Below are 17,591 nucleotides of genomic sequence, written 5' to 3' on the forward strand. Positions count from 1 at the left end.
ACACCTCCTTTTCCCTGTTAATTTCCATTTCCGTTTCCTGCAAACTGTAGCTATAAACCCTAGCACACCACTTCCTGTCTGCATCTATCACATCCACATTCCCTCTCTTGGTGGCAGTCCGATAATCGATTATTTTTGTTTTAGTGTAAGCCTAGGTTCTATTTCATGTAAAACGGTGCTAAGCCATGATCAGCCCACATCATACAACATATATCCATCTGACAATCACTTGTAGCTTTCTTCAGCAGTTGAGCCGATACAATCCATTACTTAGAGTATTTCTCGTAAGACTCTCTTAAGACTTTGTAGACACGCATACACGCATAAACGCATACACGCACATTTTGCACACAAACACATGCATAACAAATATACACTTGAATTAGTCACTAAATATTTTAAGCGCTTTAAGCCGTAGACTAAGCCGAATACTTTTGCGTCCCACTGTCAGAGAGATTTTCCCACACTTCCAGACGACTCCCTTCACTTATATCAGTTAGTACGCCCTTGTAGTCCACTTATTTATTTGCATAATGATTTATACATATCGCATACATACCCACATATATACCGCCTTATATATATCTTCGATTTTTTTTGTCTACTTTTGTAAGCCGAGCAAAGCGAGTGAGAAGATAAAAGTGTTCAATAAAATGTTTAGAATCCCTTAAACGTTTTTTTCTCATTTTCATTTTGATTTTATGGAAAGAGTGTACACTATTCTGTGTGAGTATGCCGAAATCATCAAAGAGGGCAAATCAAGAGTAATGCAAAAATTTCCAGCAAATCTAAAAGTATGCAACAGTATTTTAAAACCACATTACTTTTGGTACTCACCCCTTTTCTCAAGCTCTTTCCACGTCAGAGCTGAGAGCTAGTTGTAGCTCCTGGGAAATAGCTAGCTCAGTCACTTCCTCCAGTAGGTCGAAATCAATTATTAATATCCTCTGCTGCCTTAGAAATCACTGCACCACTCACTCAAATTTAGTATTTTTTTTTTTAAAACATCGAAAAAGTGGTTTGCTTACGTATAACTTTTGAGAAGCGCAGAGGAGGGCACCTATATTTTGGTATTATTTAGTATTATCTAGTATTAAGTATTTAGTATTATTTTAGTATTTAGTATTATTTTAGTATTTCGTATTATTTAGTATTTAGTACTTAGTATTATTTAGTATTTAGTACTTAGTATTTTTTAGTATTTAGTATTATTCATTATTTCCATACTTATTACTTATAATTTTATAATTTCACTTTGAATGCCAGCAAGAACAATAGAAATAGAATATTCTTAATTAAGTATAAAATGAATTCGTTTTGAAAGCCCACGTTCCATTTTTCACTGCATAATTTTAGACTCCTTGGATTTAAAGCACCCTTTATTTTATGAAGTTTCTAATAAATTCCGACAATGGCAGGTTTTTTATTTTTCATCTCAACTAGTCTTTATTCAATTGTCAATTTTTCAGTTACAAAATTTGCACTTAAATTTTAATATGCATGCAAGCAGTTGCATTTTCTTTTGTTTATACTTTCAATGGAAAATGGTAGTCGGTTTTGTATGTGTGCGTCAGCAAGTCTGTGCTTTTATGAGTGTGTGTGTGTGTGTGTGTGTGAGTGAGAATGTACTAAATTTAACTAAAAATTCCCCTACATATGTTTGGATCGAAAAGAGCGCACAAATGCAAATAAAAACTAAACAAGTGTCCGAAACATAATAAAATTAAAAATTTCCATACCACGCGACTTACATCTAAATCTCGTATGTATAATTTATAGATATAAATATATATATAAATAAATAAGTTCCCTTATGCCTAGTGGATGCGTTGCATAACATCCATCTCCTTAAACCTGGAGCACCTTTCCGGAGTCTTGATTTCATTACGTTTGTGCATCTCTCTCTCTTTGTGTACTTTTCCATTATTTTTCTATGATTTTCTCTATGCAATTTTACGACTAAATGCACCCAAAAAACAAATTACAAAAAAAAAAACTTGTTGAAAACATTCAGCACCGAATCGAGCAGTTTGAGTATTGCATTGTTGCCCGATCTCTGATATCTGATATCTGCACCATATATCTCTTTTTGTTTGGATCAGGATGCCGAACAAACAACCCAATAATACATTCAAAAAAAAAAAAACAATAATCATAATAAATAAATAATAATGGAAGGCATAGATGTGGGCAACGTGATTTGATTTAGCTTTTTGCTGGTTTCCACCTCGATTTTGAATTCGCTTTCGATTGCTATTCCGATTCTAATTCCGATTCTGATTCTGATTGCGATCTATATCTTGATCTTGAACGATCACTGGACCGTTTCATGTCCGGAACTCGGCTGCCTCACTTGTTGCTGCTGCTGCTGTTGCTGTTGCTGCTGCTGCTGTTGCATGTGTCGCAGGCGGAAGAGTCGCAGGGTCATCCAGGAGGCCAGTGTTCCGGTCACCGGCATGGGCGTCTGCTTCTCCAGCGCCTCCTTTTGCAGCTGGTAGCGATAGAGCAGCGATCCGGCCACCAGAGCGGACACGATCGTTGCCGAGATGACAACGATGAAGAGAATGCTAAAGCCGGGCACCGGCATGCATATGCCGTAGACGACCTCCTCACTGATCTTGCCCTGGAACACGGTGACCGCCTCCTGTTTGGAGTCCGGCGAGAAGGCCAAATCCGCCTCGGATATAACATCGTACAGACCGCTGACGCCCACGTCGGCACTGCGCACCTTGCGATCGGAAATGACCAAGGAACGACGGCGACGGCTCTTGGAGGAATCATTGCCGGCAGCTGCAGCTGCAGCTGCTTCTCCTGCCAGCTTCTCCTCCGGCTGCGTCTTTTGCACCTTCTCTTCCTCCTCCTCCTCCTTGTCCAAATCGATGTGATCCTCGCGTGGCTGCTTCAACGCCTCCGCCTGTGGCCTGTAGACGGGTCGTGGCACCTCCTCATCCTCATGACCATGTGGCTCCAGGGAACGAGGTCCCGCCATCGGCACACCCATGCGTTTCTGGGCCTCCAACTGCCGCGGACCGTGTGGGAACTTGCCGCTCTTCTTCAGGCCCAAGTAACGCTCACCCTCGCCGCCTTCCATGTCCAAGTCGGCGAGATCTTCGTCGCCAAACAGATCGGAGAGATCCGCCTCCTCCTGTTCCTCGTGCACGGGACGCGGCTGCAGATTGACACTCTTCTCGTGACCATAATCGCCGCCAGCTGGCAATACACCGCCTCCGCCCAGCGTTTGCTTGTGATCGTGAATGATGTCCTCGTAGAAGATGTCGTGATCTGGTCCCATGCCCATGCCCATGCCATGTTGACCGCCCGGCGGCAGTGCCAGATCTCTGAGCAGATCGTTGCTGCTGCTGCCCATGGCATCCGAAATGTGCACATCCTTGCGCTCATTGGCATTCGTCAGTCCCAGGCCGAGACCCAAACCGAGATTCTCGCCGGATCCACCACCACCACCACCGGCCACGCCCGTGTTCTGGCAATGATCGAGGCAGCCGTGGCGGCAGATCTCCACCTTGCACTTGATGTGCACACTCAGCGCATCCGGGAACTTGAAGGCGTGGAAGAAGGCGTAGGTAATCACGGTGGCCCTCTCGTCGGGCGCACGGGCCTTTAGGAAGCGTGAGATCATCTTGGGTCGCAGCACGCAGCCAAACTCATCGGACAGGTTGATCACATGACCGGATCCATCGGACGCCACGCAGGACTTGACACGCATATCGAATTCGCCTGGCAGAGATCGAGCATGGATTTAATTACTTTAAGCACTTGAAAGCGAGCGAGAATGATGAGTATCTTACCTCGATAATCGTTAATGGCCACCACCAGGGTCAGAGTGGAGCCGAGTGGCACAATGCCACTTACTGGCGGCGCCCAGGGTCCCTTGCCATGCTGTATCTCCATCCAGCAGTCCACATTGTCACCTGCAACAGCAAATCAAATTCTCAATCATAGATCACATAATCTTAATCATAGATCACACAAGCATATCTAATGGTGCAAAACAAAGCGCTTTAAGTGAGTGAAATAGGTATGATACTAATCACTACTCACATTTTTAGTTAACTTATTTTGTTAACATATTTTGTTAACATATTTTTTGTTAACTTACCGCGGAAATCGAGCTGGATAACATCGAGATCGGCTATTACCATCGGTGGCTTGGAGGCGGTCTTCTCGTAGTCATTGAACCACTCGCAGCGCAATCGCTTGGCCTCGTCCCAAACTTCCAGCAGATCCTTATCGTACTGCACCACCACCTGGCAATTGAAGAGGAATATCAGATCAGATTATCGGTGGACCTTCTTCTTATAGAGAGGGTTCACTCACCGTATTCTCGTAGAACTGCCCGTTGAGATCCGGCTTGGTGCCGCAGCGGGAGTACGAGATGCGGAAGGAGAAGAATGTTTTGCCCGACGAGGGCGGCACGTAAACGCAGCGTGGATCGCTGTGTTGTCCTTTAAGGATAATGATGTAGATAAATTAAAGGATTTTATTGAAGAATAGAAATAACTCACCTTTGGAGCTGACAATGCCCTCGAATGGGTGCGAAAAGGTTAGATGTACATCCATGTGATCCTTGCCGCACATCACCTCCAGTGAAACGATGTTGGGCATCCCATCTGGCCGCTCCATGGGCCATAGTTCATTACCAGCTATGACTAAACTAAACTGTAATTAAAAAAGTTTGTTAATTATTTGTTAATTGTTTGATAATTGTTTGTTAATGGTTTCTATAGAGCTAAAGAACACAAGTATGCATTGCGTCTAAACTTAGTCATCTAAAAGTCATCTATGAATTGGAACTTGTATAGATTTCAGCTATAACTTGATATTCCCGATCTCGATTCCGATCCCGATCCCGATCCCGAAATTCAATGGCCAACCTTGTGGGTGGGCTCCTAACGGTTCCACCTGGCACCTGGTGGCACCTGACAAACGTGTTGCCAATAAAAACGAAACGGCAATCCAGTCTCTCCAGTCTTCAGTCTTCAGGCTGCAGGCTCTCCAGTCTCCGGTCTTTGGTGTCCAGTCTTCAGTTCCCCCTCCCCCTCCCCCCTCCATTTCAATGGCCAATGAAGGCCAATCGAAATGGGAAAGCGAATTCCACTTGGCCTGCATCCGTTTGGCTTTTTGAGGGGGATCTAACTGGAACCTGTGCTCCCATGCTGCATGTTGCATGCTGCATGCTGCATGTTGCAGAGGGGCTTGTGGTTTTTGGGGAGGTAGTTGCACCTGACATTTGCATATTTGCATACCGATACCTGCCCCAAACTGCCTTGCCACATGCCGCATGCCGCATAGATCGGCTTCGATCAGCAAAATCAAATCGAGGCAAGTCTGTGCAAAGTCGCTGGCTCAAGGAATTTGCATTTTCCATGCCCCCTCCGCCAGTAAAAGTTGCCTTACTGGCTAAGTGGCTATAAGCACGTATATATATGTAGATATATATATATATATATATTTATATATGTATATAACCGGGTATATAGCATCCGATCTTGGCTGGTGCCACATTGTCTGACGGCGCAGCCAGATCTTCCAGTTGCTGGTTGCTGTATAAATTAGTTTATGCAAATGCGGTGTAATTGTTTTACATCTTGATCAAGCCAACGAATAGTTTGCCATCATATTTTACATCATATATTCTGTTTTATAAATCATTCAAATAAAATCACTGACAACAGTGCGTATGCGTAATAAACAAAGCGTTCGTATGCGTAATAAGCACTATGAAAATCATCGCTTTTTACAATAACTATTTTAACTATCTCTTGCTGAAAGTTTTACTTAGTTTGATAAGATTTACAAATATATACATGCGACTTGAAAGCTGCCTACTATCAATGATTCTCCCTTACTTACAATGATTTGCACTTTTCGAAGCAAAACAAATACGTCATGTTTGGTGAATTCTACATGGAACTCTAGCTGAGACGTAGACACAGTGTGGTCTTCCGTCTTCGGAAGCTCCCAACCGAATGTGCTGATCCACATTGAATTCCACTCACAAACGCACTCATTCTGTTTTCTGTTTTTTCTGTTTATCATCATAGGGGATGGCTATCGCATATGATGTATGCTCGAAGTGTGTTTCTAGATTGTGTTGTAGCAATTCACGCTTACGCTACAATTGAATAGCGCCGGCTGAACGACGAGAATGTTTTGGATTCGAGCGAAACAGAGACGAGTGGTATAATACTACTTCTAGACTCTCCCGATTTGAGTTCGGCACACTGGTCGCTTCTGTGAACTGATGGTGAACTATAAAAGGCAGTGGGTCGGCGTGGAAAGTGCTGTTCTAGACGAGGTCCCGATCGCCAAGCAACTGTATATAAATACGAGTATCTATCAACTGAATAGTATAAACAAATAGCAAGCAGAAACTATGAATCGTTGGCTAAATCGCGTTGCTGTTGTCACTGGCGCCAGTTCTGGAATCGGAGCTGCCGTCTGCAAGGATTTGGTGGCCAAGGGCATGGTGGTCTTGGGTCTGGCACGTCGCGAGGAGCGTCTAAAGGAGCTGAAGTCATCGCTGCCGGCGGAACAGGCCAGTCGTTTCCATGGACGCAGATGCGATGTCAGCCAGGAGCAGGAGGTGATCGATGCCTTCGCCTGGATCGATGCCACACTGGGTGGCGCCGATGTGCTGGTGAACAATGCTGGCATTGTTCGTGTTGGAGTGGGCATCACCAGTGAGAGCAATTCCGCTGATTTGCGTGCCATTCTGGATACCAATGTGCTGGGTGTTTCGTGGTGCACCCGCGAGGCATTCAAGTCCCTGCAGAAGCGCAATGTGAACGATGGACACATCCTGATCGTCAACAGTGTCGCCGGCCATCGGGTGGTCACCAGTCCTGGTTTCATCATGGGCATGTACTCGCCATCGAAGTTTGCCGTCACCGCGCTGACGGAGGTGCTGCGTCATGAGTTCCTCACCAGCAAGACCCAGACCAAGATCACGGTAAGTGCACTAAGATTATCTGGGCTTTTGATTAACCCTTGCTGATACATATTGTGCCTTTCTTGTGCCTTTGTAGAGCATAAGTCCCGGTGCCGTGGATACGGAGATCATCGACAAGAAGGCCCTGCAACTTTTTCCCGATTTACCATTGCTTCGCTCCGAGGATGTGGCCGATGCCATCAGCTACTGCATCCAAACGCCGCCCAGTGTCCAGATCCACGAGCTGATCATCAAGCCCGTTGGCGAAACCATCTAGGGTAGCAAACTGCCTCTACTGGGCACAAAGTTGATCGTTTGTGATATCTCAAGAGATCTTAACTTCTGAACTAACTATTTCAATTATGACAAATGCATTCAAACATTATATGATTAAAACCCCTTAGGGAACAATATCTAACTTTTCTAAAATGTATTGTTTATGTGCTGTAATCAAAACATTTGTTTATCAAACAGCTTTGCAACCCTTTCGCGACGATTCGGTAGATAAGATAAGGTTCTATTTGTAGCTCACACTTGTTATGGTTTAAATTTGATTTCGTTTACTTACCATTAAGTGTAAGATAAATATACAGCTACTAAACCTAAGGTCCCACAGTCGTGTAGGGCCTTTTTGTGGGCTCCACATGTTGGGGCTGTGGGCGTGGCGATCGGATCTGAAAATAAAAACATAATAATAATCAGTCAATCATATCAGACAGTAACTAAAGTTAGTTCTTGGGTTCTGGGACTACCCCAATTATACAAAATAGCCATACAAAAGTGGGAATTAACTGGTTTTCTCTCTTCACCTCTTCTTTAATTTAACAACAATGTTAGCTTCAGACATTCATAGTATTTATCTTATTTGACTACAATTTAAATAGTGCTGCATTCATGTAGCACAGTGTTAGAAAGTAGAAATCAGCTGTTTCTCCACCCAAACAACGGAAATAATTGAAGCGCTTTCACTGCACTGCGCGTGTGTTATTCTACGTCCATGCCAGCCAATCAACACTGTAGCGCATGTATTCAATTAATTGCACACTCTTAATTGAACGCATTTGCACAATAAACTGAGGGCTTTGTGCTGCACTATAGTGCATAAATATCTTTCAAGGAAAGTAATCGATTTAGAGGCACGAATTCGGTGGGCAGCTTGCAGGTTGAGGGAGCGAAAGTCGTGATCCGCAGTAAATGTGGCCATGAAAATTGCGGCAATTGCATTAAGAGATTGACTGATCCCCTGATCCCTGATTGCAATCGCATGTCCTGCTAATGATGGTTGTGGGCCAGAAACCAAGAAACTGGGCTAACTTGTTGCAAAAAGCGAATGTCAATCCGATCTTTACTCAATTTGGGGCGTGTATCTGATAGTTATTGCATCTCAAACTCGATCGCAACGCACTTAACATCTTTCAAGCCATTAAGTAGCACTGGCATGTAGTTGAACATATGTAGATTGTATTGGGAAAAGGCTTTTAAATGGGTGATTGAATTGTAGTATCACTAAGCAAATTCCACCTGACTTAATTACACAATTCTTCCCATCAAGTTCCTTGCCTTTCTTATTCTTTTCCCATGAAATTCCCAAATTGTTCATTTTTTGTATATTTTTTTTGATTTTGTGGGGCGGCGCAAGAACACAGAGTGGGCGGGGTCACATCGTCATCATCATCATCATCGTTGTCGTCCGCCAAACGATTCGTATGTTAAATATCAATTGTTAAAGGCCCTCACCCTCAAGGTTCTTTTAGTTCTTTTGGGTGCTTTTGGTTCCTTTGGTTCTTTTAAGTTCCTTGGGTTCCTTGGGTTCTTTTAAGTTCTTTGGGCTCCTTGGGTTCTTTTGGGGTTCTTCTGGGTTCCTTGGCTTCTTTTTTCCATTTTCTGGAGCTCGCCGAAGGAGCCCGTTGGGGTAATAAAGATGTCGATGCTCGTCATTAGCGCGCTGTCCGTATCCGGGGCCAGATCGCACTTAACCTGACGCCCCCGGCCAATGCACCAGTGCACCAATGGACCAGTGGACCATTGGACCATTGGACCACTGTGCCATTGAACCATTGGCCAAATGGCCAAATGGATCGGCCGAAAATTGCCCAACTACGTGAAATGGCCGCAAATGTGAGGCTGTGGAGCTGCGCGACCACGAAAAGAAGCCATAAACAAATTGAAATTTAATAAACGGCCGGGCGGCCAATTTCGCCCGGACCTGATCCTCGAACCTGAACCCCAACCCCAACCCGAACTTGCAACTTGCAACTTGCAACCTGCCGATCGCCGAACGACTCTGATCCATTCGATCACGGGACCCCCGGGGGCGTCATTTCAACATTGCAAATTGAGGTGCCTGAGATCGATGTCGATGAAAATGGAATTGGAGGTGGAGATGGAGATCGAGTTGGAAGTGGAGTTGAAGTTGAAGTTGAAGTTGGAGCCGCAGGAGGAGTTGGTCGTGAGTCATGCTTGGTGACCCACTGCAGCATTATGTGTTAAAAGTTAAACTAAATTATTAAGACATGAAAAGCGTAGATATTATATATATATATTCCCAGCGAAAGGACTTTAAGTACATTTGTTTTAAAAGATCAGTTCCTATTTAAATATATAACAACTAAGCTTGGTTTCATTTACAGATTATTTTTGCCACAAAGTATTTTGTTAAATTATTGAAAACTTTATAGAACTGTCACGTTTCGCCGTTGAAAACTATTTATAGAACCTTTTTAAGCGGCGAGAACCATGAAATGCCATTAATTGACATTAGAAAATTGCCGAAAATTTCACTGCAAACTTTCCAATTTGTTCAATTTATTCGCACACAGTGGCGGATAAATAAATAAATTCGACAAATATTTACACGGTCGGTCGATTGTGCGTTGGCTGCACTTTCCCTGTTCACCAGATCGACCAGCAATTAAGGAGACGCCGGCAATCAATCAATCAATCAGATAGTCAGTAAGTCAGTGAGTCAGTAAGTCAGTTCGTCAGTTCGTCAGTTGGTCGGTTGGTCAAGCCCACAACAGTGCACAGATCACAGATCACAGATCCATAGAGCAGCAATAATAATAATAATAATAATAATAATAAAATCTCATTTCTTGTCTGCGTTTCATTGTGTGATTCGTGTGCCCACTTTTACCCAGGTGCGCACGGCTATAAAACAGGTGAAAATGAAATTGGAAACAAAGCGAATTTCGTATCCATGGATTCGAGATACCGAATGCGAGATTCGAATGCACGAAAAGATGAAAGATGATGGACAAGCCTCCGAATGAAGCGCAAAAATGCGGTCACTGGAGAATCTTGCGCAGAACTGTAAATAAAAAGAAACAAACTGAAAGATAATAAAAAAAAAAAAAAAAACCAAAAAAAAAAAACGACGTTACCAACGGTAAACGATGAACAGCCGATATGCTTATTTGTCTTTAATTCGGAGCCAATTAATTTCTCCCCACTTGTTTATTGTTTTTTCTCCTCTTTTCTTATTTGTTGTCTTTCATCTAGCGAGTGAAGAGTGAAAACTGTTCGTATTTAAGACCAAAAATTGCCAAGTAGCGCCCAAAAAGAAAAAAAAAAATTCCAGACTGCGGCTAGACTAACTGTAACTCAGGTGCTAATTTGCATGAGCGCCGACAGAGGGCGTCCAATTAAGACTTTTTACCCGGAGGCACTGATGGGTGGTATCCACGGATCTGTGGGTCTCTTCAGCGCACTGAATTATGGATTAGATTGCGGATTAGGAACTTAACTGTGTCTCCAAGCACAAGTATCTAATATGCATATTTTGACACATCTATATGATATATGAACTTACAAGGCTGTTTTTTGTTTTTTTTGGATTTTAGGACAGCAATGTAGCACCTTTCCCACTTGGGGACATGACGAGCAAACTAACTAACTTAACTAACTGCCAAGCCAGCTAACTAACTAAGCCAAAGAAAGTGCGATGGAGCTCTTTGGCCGCGTGTTGCACGCTCTAGTGGCGCTTAATTAATGACGCCGCCGATAGTGGTGCTTCTTCTTCTTCTGCTGCTGCTGCTGCTACTAGCGTTGCAATTAACAGTACCGCACTTGCAACACGCGGGGGGCAGAAACAGAAGGAGAAGCAGAAGCAGGGGGCAGAGCGGAAGAGCGGAAAAGTAGAAGTTAACTCGACACGCTCTGTGAATTGGGCCCCCTAAAACTAACAACTATATGCCCAAAAAAAAAAAATAATAAATAAATAAAACATAAAGAAACACTGCAATAGATACGATCCAATAGATACGATCCAATAAATACGATCCAATAGATACAATCTAATAGATACAATCCAAAAGATACGATTCGATGCGATCCATTTTTTTGACTCATTAACTATGCATCAAGTCATCGAGACGAACGAACATGAATCAAAAAACGAATCAAAAACGAATCAAAATCGAATCAAAACGAAATCGAAATCGAAATCGTATAGAAATTGTCGCATCAAAAGGCGATCAATGCCGAACTTTGCTTACGGTTACCACCAGTTTTCACTTTTCTTGTGGAAATGGAAATGCCAGTGGAAATGGAAGTGGAAATGGAGTTGAATCCGAGTTGGAAATGCCGATGGCGCCGACCACTTTCGAATCGAATAACGGTCTGTGCAAAAAGCAAACGGTAAATCACCTGCCCATGCTTCATTTCAGTTTAGATATAGATATATAAACGTAAACTCGTATATCTTTACGTTGGCTTATTTTTTGATGAGATACATCTATCTATCTATGTTTGTATGTATGTCTGTATATAATAGCACGTATTTTTAGCTTACCATGCCCCAGTGAAAAGCACAATAATCAAGCGCACGATAATGATAATGATGCTTTGGTTTGGCTATGGGAAAAGCTAAAAGCCGAAATCAAAATACATTTTTAAATGGTTCACTTTCTTTTAATTAAACTGGTTACAAACACAAACCAGCTAGCCACCTCCGACTTGGCCACCTTTTTTTTTTTTGGAGCAAGTTTGTCCACTTTTGGCAACAGTTTTTCATTTTTTCATTTTGTTTTTCGGGGGCGCATTCAGCGTCCAACATCGCCAAATGCAATTTTATTCGGTTTAATTAGGCTGGTACGCAATTAAAGCTGATCCATAAAGATGGCCAATTTGGTGAACGTAAGTTTTTCCCAAACAAGCTGTGAACAGTGAAACAGTCCCGAGTTAATAGCTGCAGAATATTAAATTTGTGCGCCTCTCCACACACGAAGATGGCAACAATTTGCCACTAAATCTCATGGCAGTGAGATGGGAAGTGGAAGAGTCGACAGTGAGGATGACATCGTTTCCCAGTTGTTTCCCAGTTGTTGCAGCAGTTGTCAACAGCCATTCCGCAGCTGGAAAACGTTCAAATGGCGCTGGCAAAGACCGAGAACGTGTCAAATGGCTCCTGACTCCATTCCGCACCATTCCACACCATACCATCTCCATACCATCTCCATACCATGGCATACTATGGCATAAAAATCCCTCCTCCGACAGTTGCAGTTGCCATTCAAATTTGGGCCAGGCCCAGAGTCTGGGAATCATGGCTTCAGCCTGAAGAGCCATTTGCAAAACACCGAAAACCTTCCTTTCCTTCGTTTTCACTCGTTGCAGCGAAACTTTTGTTTGGCAGTCTGTTGTCAACATGACAACTGCCAACTGAGCGCCCGCTTATCCTCCAACCAGCATCCATGACTCCCACTCGGAATCCCACTCGGAAACCCACTCCCCCACTACCAGCAGAGTCAAGTGCAAACAATGCTCCTCGGATTCGAATTCAAGAATGGGAATGAGGCACGGAGTGCGGATTGGGTGTGCTTGGAGCTGGTAACGTTGGGGCAAGACCAAGCCCAGTCTGCCACCTTGCCACCTTGCCACCTTGCCACCTTGCCACCTAGCCATACAGCCATCCAGCTGCTTATCATCGGATGCACAGACGAAAAGCCAACATCTTTATTGGGCATGTTTATGCCACAGAGTGTTCAAGAGTTGCTCGATGCGCTGTGCCCTTGGGTCACTTGGCACTCGGCGCTTGAAGAGGACTCGTCTCGAGGTCTTTAAATATGTACATACACTCATGGCCCGCACTGTTCTGGCTCAGAGGGGCTTCGACTTTGAGAAGCGATTCTGCCGCATGTTCACACCTTAATAGCCAATTAAACTCCGTTTTTCGATTTTCCGCCTGAAAGTAATCTGTTATATTAGGCCAGCACTTTGCAAGTAATGGTTTAAATATGGGTTGCCACACCTCGTTGGGCTCGTAATTAAGTCCCCAATCTACTGGCATTTAGGCATTTAAAATTTTTTGCAAATTTACGCAAAAAATTAAGTTTTCAAAATCCTTTAAAAGGTGATAGAGTTACTTAGTATTGGTAATTAGCTGCAGAAAACTATTATTCTTTTAAATATATTACCATTTTTAGTCTAGTAATGATAAAAATTTCTTTTGTAAGCAAAGCATTTTGTCCAAAAGTTGTTTTTTGAAATAATAGCCCAAATATGAAATGTTACTGTATTTAAAAATGGAAATTCTAATTTGCAAATTTCAGAAGGGCTAACAACTCCCTATCAAAATGTATTTTTAAGCCACTCTTAAGTTTTTAAGTAAACTTATTTCCCAAGTGTTTAAGAGATGTAAACTTGATGGGTCAATCAGTACTCTCACTTTTCTAACCGTTTGGTTGGGTCGGAGATGCACCAAAGACCGAAATGTGCCACGAAAAGTTTCCATTTCATTATGGAATGTTTGTAGAAAGGCGAAGAACAGTTAGACGACGAGACGCCGGCATCTCAAAGCTTCCCTCTCCATCCCCCCTTCCATCGCAATCTACATATTTTCCAGTGTCCGAAGTATCTTTGATGTTGGCTGAATACAAATTAACATTCTGTGGAAGAAAAGACTTGTCGACAAGGTTTTATCTCGTATCCGCATCTGCATACTGTACACGTCTGTATCTGTATCTATGTATCCATGTATCCATGTATCCAAGTATCTACTGTTACTACGATGTATCTGCGAATGTGGATATGGTATATGGATGTGAAAGAGAACACTGGGAACAGAATTTACTGGGTCGATCGCGGCAGCAGCTCATAAATTATGCGTCATCGATGAGACGAGGCTCGGCAACAATGAATGAAGAAACGAAGGGGCAGACCTTGCAACGAAAAGTGTTTGGGGGGGGGATTGAAGAGGGAGGAGGGGGGGATAAAGCCGCTTAGGGTTCCACCAATAATGGTTAAAGCCAATCATTTTAGGCCAAACAAAGAGATACGCCAGCGTGGAGATAGTTGCCGTTGTTCGATACCGATTCCAATAGCGATCCCAATGCCAATGCCAATGCCGATGCGAATGCGACAACGAGACTTGCAACTGGCTGGTTGCAACTTGGCGTTGCATTTATGGCCAAGTCGCGTGTTTGTTTGCCGCTCTGGCCGCACTGCCAATCTGGCCTCCTGGAATTGAGTTTATTGTGCCACAGCGGCGTGCTTTGGATTGTCGCATCAGCTTAATTAGAATTCGAAGTAGTTAACGGTGCATTTAATGCGCTCCAAAACGGATCAAATGCATTTGCACCGCTACCACTCACTTCTCCATCTACTTGGCCCCGTGTATCTTGGCGAAGATCTGTTCTATTTATCTGGTCTCTGCCGCAGACAAACTCGCAGACTAATGAACCAACTGCCAAGTGACGAAAGTTGTCATAACATTTCATCTGCTGGCTGTCAACAACGTCTTAATGGTGGCAATGTGGTCAGCAAAAGGTGTCGAAGCAGTATGCTAATAAACTTGCAATTGGCACACTTATCCTCGTGTCCATCTGTCTGGCTTGTATCGACAATTGTCAATGCAATGAATTAATTAATTACTTAATAAGTCGTTAGGGTGCGTTGCCAGTATGCTGGAATATGCAAGAATAGAAGCTTAAAGGCCTTAAAGGGTTAAGACCACCAGTAGTTGACTAACTAGAATCCTTCAAAGAGCCAGCTAATCTAGCTTTCAAATGTTTTACTTTAGATGTTACGCAGTTCTACAAGTTATCAATATAAGCTATTTTGCCCACAAAGTTAGTAGCTGCAATTAAAGACAGTACGTAGTCGAGTAACTTACCGATAAAGAGTAATCTTTCCGAGGGTCAGGACACAGCTGAGTGTGATGCAGCTGCTCTGGACTCCTTATAATTCCGTGCTTTTGTGAAATCCCCTCGCTGCGTTTGGCAAATGCATTGAAATGTGAGTGAGGCACGAACCAAAAAAAAAAAAAAAATAGGCAAAATGGTGTGGCATAAATATGTACGATGCAGAGGAGCAGAGGAGCACAGAAGTGAAATCGGAACAGAACAGAACGGAGCAAACCAAACTGAACCGGACTGGACCGCCAAACACGTAACGCAAATAAAGAGGAATCATCATCATCATGGTCATCAAAGACTTTTCAGTCCGAGGGAACCGAGAGAAGACCGTGCTCATGGCGACTGATTGATGATTAGTTGCCATTTGACAGGTGTATGCGAGTTGTGTGGGGGCAGGGGGCGGAGATTTGGGGGGGTTTTGGAGCTCGGTCAATAAATAGTGCACCTGCTGGGCGTGTGGGAATATGATCCGACAGATGATGTTGCTGTTTTTTTTTTTTTTTTGTCTTTTATGGGACTCTAACTCTTCGCGTCTCGTCTTCGTGGTACGTGTGATTGTTGTGACTATTATTATGTATGATTGTTATATTTTCCACACGGGAAAAGCTTTGGAAAGTGCCAGCCGCCGCCAAGGCGCAGTGCATGCAACACCTTTGATTTTGATTTCGATTCTGGCCAGGCTGAGAAGAGGCAAGAGGTGCAGCAGCAGCAGCAGAAGAATCAGTGGCAGGCAGAAGACGAGGGGACGAGGGGTGGGGCACAAGAAGCGGAGGCAACAAGCTAGCCGCATTTGTGCTAATTGGGAAAATTAGAAAGCATGAAATGCTCGGCTGCATTTGCTGTCTAGCTGGTTAATCGGCTCCACTGGCAGTGCAAGAAGTCGGGGCAGAAGATGCTGGAAAGGCCAAGATTGGATGTTTCACAGAGCTCAAGCCATGCCATTGGGTCTGCACTAAGAGATGTACGACTAAGAAGCAGGAATGGCAGATGCCAACAAATAAAGTCTCCGCAGGAAGCAGAAGAAATGGTCTAAGAAGAATCGCAAAGGAATAAACTAAGTTGCTGCTGGACACACTACTCAAAATTCAAATTGGCAATATATCGCAAATACAAAAAAAAATAACAAAAAAAAATGATTTGCTTTTGGATAGAAGAAACACTCACTTCGCGGGGACGTTTCTTCTCAACTCGCTGCTCGTTCTTTCTCTTTCTCGATGTCTTGCTTAAGCTTAAGCAAGTAACGGTAACAGGCAGTGGCAACAATAACAACAATAAAAAAAAAATTGCACTAACACTTGTAAGCACTTTGGATGGTGTTACTTATTTGATTTTCTAATTATATTCGAAATTTCTATATATTTGATCAACTTTGTTGTTGTGTGGGGGGGACTGGAAAAGCGCACACAGGGCACCGGATCACGGATCACGATCACCGATCACGACCGTTAGCAGCAGCAGCACGTGTGGACTCGGCGAGCGACGAACGCGAAATACGCAAGCCAGCCAGGCGATACTTTCTTTGGCCTCGTAATGTAACTGTCGGGAACAGCAGCAGCCGCAGCCGCAGTCGCAGCAGCCGAAGCAGCAGCAGCAGCAGCATAAGAAGAAAGAGGCAACAGCAGCAGCACAAGAAGAAGAAGAAGCAGCAGCAGCAGCACAAAAGAGCGAGCAAGAGAGAAAGGGGGAGAGCGGCAGCGAAAGAAGCAGGCGAAGCTAGAAACACACACTTACACACTGAGAGAGTATCGCTGTCTGCGTCGACTGCGACTGCGCGACGAGCTTTTTACACCTGCGTTGGCAGCTGCGGAAATGAGCACAACTCAGCCAGAACTTGTTGTTCTTACTGTTGTGATTGTTGTTGCTGGCGCTAATCAAGCGGCCTAATGACATAGAATAGCCTGCCAATTAGACGGCCAATAAAAAGAAACTTACATCTAGCACTTTGATCATTTTCGAACGCCCCCTCAAACAGCAGGAGATCGCGAGATCTGTGGAAAGTCCTTCTCCTGCAGGAAGACGGCACTGCACTGGAATGATGGCAGCGCTGCCGACGTCGACGTCGGGAATTTGGCGCACTTGAACTTGAACTTTCGGCGCGATCGTCTCGTAAAGGAGCTTTCGACTCAATGGATACCCTATAGTGTTATCCATGCATTAGGTGATTGCTTTTTAAACGCGTAATTAAATTGTAATAAAACCACGCATCTCTGGTAACAACAAATTTAATTTATAATTCAAAATAAAGAAACGCTTTAGAAGTAATAAGTAAAAAGTAAATATCCTGATATAGACTACCCAAATAATCGTTATACCCTTCATACCTCTACCTGCCTGTGCGCAGGCAGGGCAAAATATTGTAGCCAGCTTTTCAGGTGTGCAAGGTGCATAAGTTAGCTTTTTGGGGCTGGGAACCGATCTGCCGGCTCATAACGGTTAAACAGTTTTCGCCCGTCGTTGACAACTAATCAAGATGGGAACAGAAGTTGATCGGAGCTGATTTAAGCAAT

The 17,591-nt window shown here is 43.6% G+C and overlaps 2 protein-coding genes across 3 annotated transcripts; one reads left to right on the forward strand and one right to left on the reverse strand.

Moving 5' to 3' along the window:
* Positions 1-1,440: 1,440 nt before the first annotated feature.
* Positions 1,441-16,588, reverse strand: LOC120456650. Of its 2 annotated transcripts, XM_039643578.2 has the most exons (8): positions 16,249-16,588; positions 15,063-15,159; positions 7,518-7,623; positions 4,524-4,677; positions 4,336-4,463; positions 4,118-4,265; positions 3,807-3,929; positions 1,441-3,735 (listed from the first exon to the last, which is right to left on the reverse strand). In XM_039643578.2, the coding sequence occupies exons 3-8, from the start codon at positions 7,593-7,595 to the stop codon at positions 2,315-2,317; spliced, it is 2,052 nt and encodes a 683-aa protein (XP_039499512.1). In that variant the 5' UTR covers positions 7,596-7,623; positions 15,063-15,159; positions 16,249-16,588; the 3' UTR covers positions 1,441-2,314. The 2 variants fall into 2 exon arrangements, with proteins under 2 accessions (XP_039499512.1, XP_039499513.1); XM_039643579.1 differs by lacking the exons at positions 15,063-15,159; positions 16,249-16,588 and having other exon boundaries at positions 7,518-7,645.
* On the forward strand, positions 6,296-7,655 carry LOC120456651 (farnesol dehydrogenase). Its single transcript, XM_039643581.2, has 2 exons — positions 6,296-6,970; positions 7,047-7,655. The coding sequence occupies exons 1-2, from the start codon at positions 6,395-6,397 to the stop codon at positions 7,224-7,226; spliced, it is 756 nt and encodes a 251-aa protein (XP_039499515.1). The 5' UTR covers positions 6,296-6,394; the 3' UTR covers positions 7,227-7,655.
* Positions 16,589-17,591: the final 1,003 nt, after the last annotated feature.

Source organism: Drosophila santomea, chromosome X, assembly GCF_016746245.2.
Source record: "Drosophila santomea strain STO CAGO 1482 chromosome X, Prin_Dsan_1.1, whole genome shotgun sequence".
Classification (NCBI taxonomy): domain Eukaryota; kingdom Metazoa; phylum Arthropoda; class Insecta; order Diptera; family Drosophilidae; genus Drosophila; species Drosophila santomea.

Bases quoted from the DNA above. Each gene is read 5' to 3' on its own strand.
- LOC120456650 (XM_039643578.2), bottom strand. From the start codon at position 7,595: ATGTGGAGCCCACAAAAAGGCCCTACACGACTGTGGGACCTTAGGTTT. The intron at 4,464-4,523 runs GTGAGTTATTTC...TTATCCTTAAAG, and splicing joins GGGCATTGTCAGCTCCAAAG to GACAACACAGCGATCCACGC. The intron at 4,266-4,335 runs GTGAGTGAACCC...TTCAATTGCCAG, and splicing joins GGCAGTTCTACGAGAATACG to GTGGTGGTGCAGTACGATAA.
- LOC120456651 (XM_039643581.2), top strand. From the start codon at position 6,395: ATGAATCGTTGGCTAAATCGCGTTGCTGTTGTCACTGGCGCCAGTTCT. The intron at 6,971-7,046 runs GTAAGTGCACTA...GTGCCTTTGTAG, and splicing joins AGACCCAGACCAAGATCACG to AGCATAAGTCCCGGTGCCGT.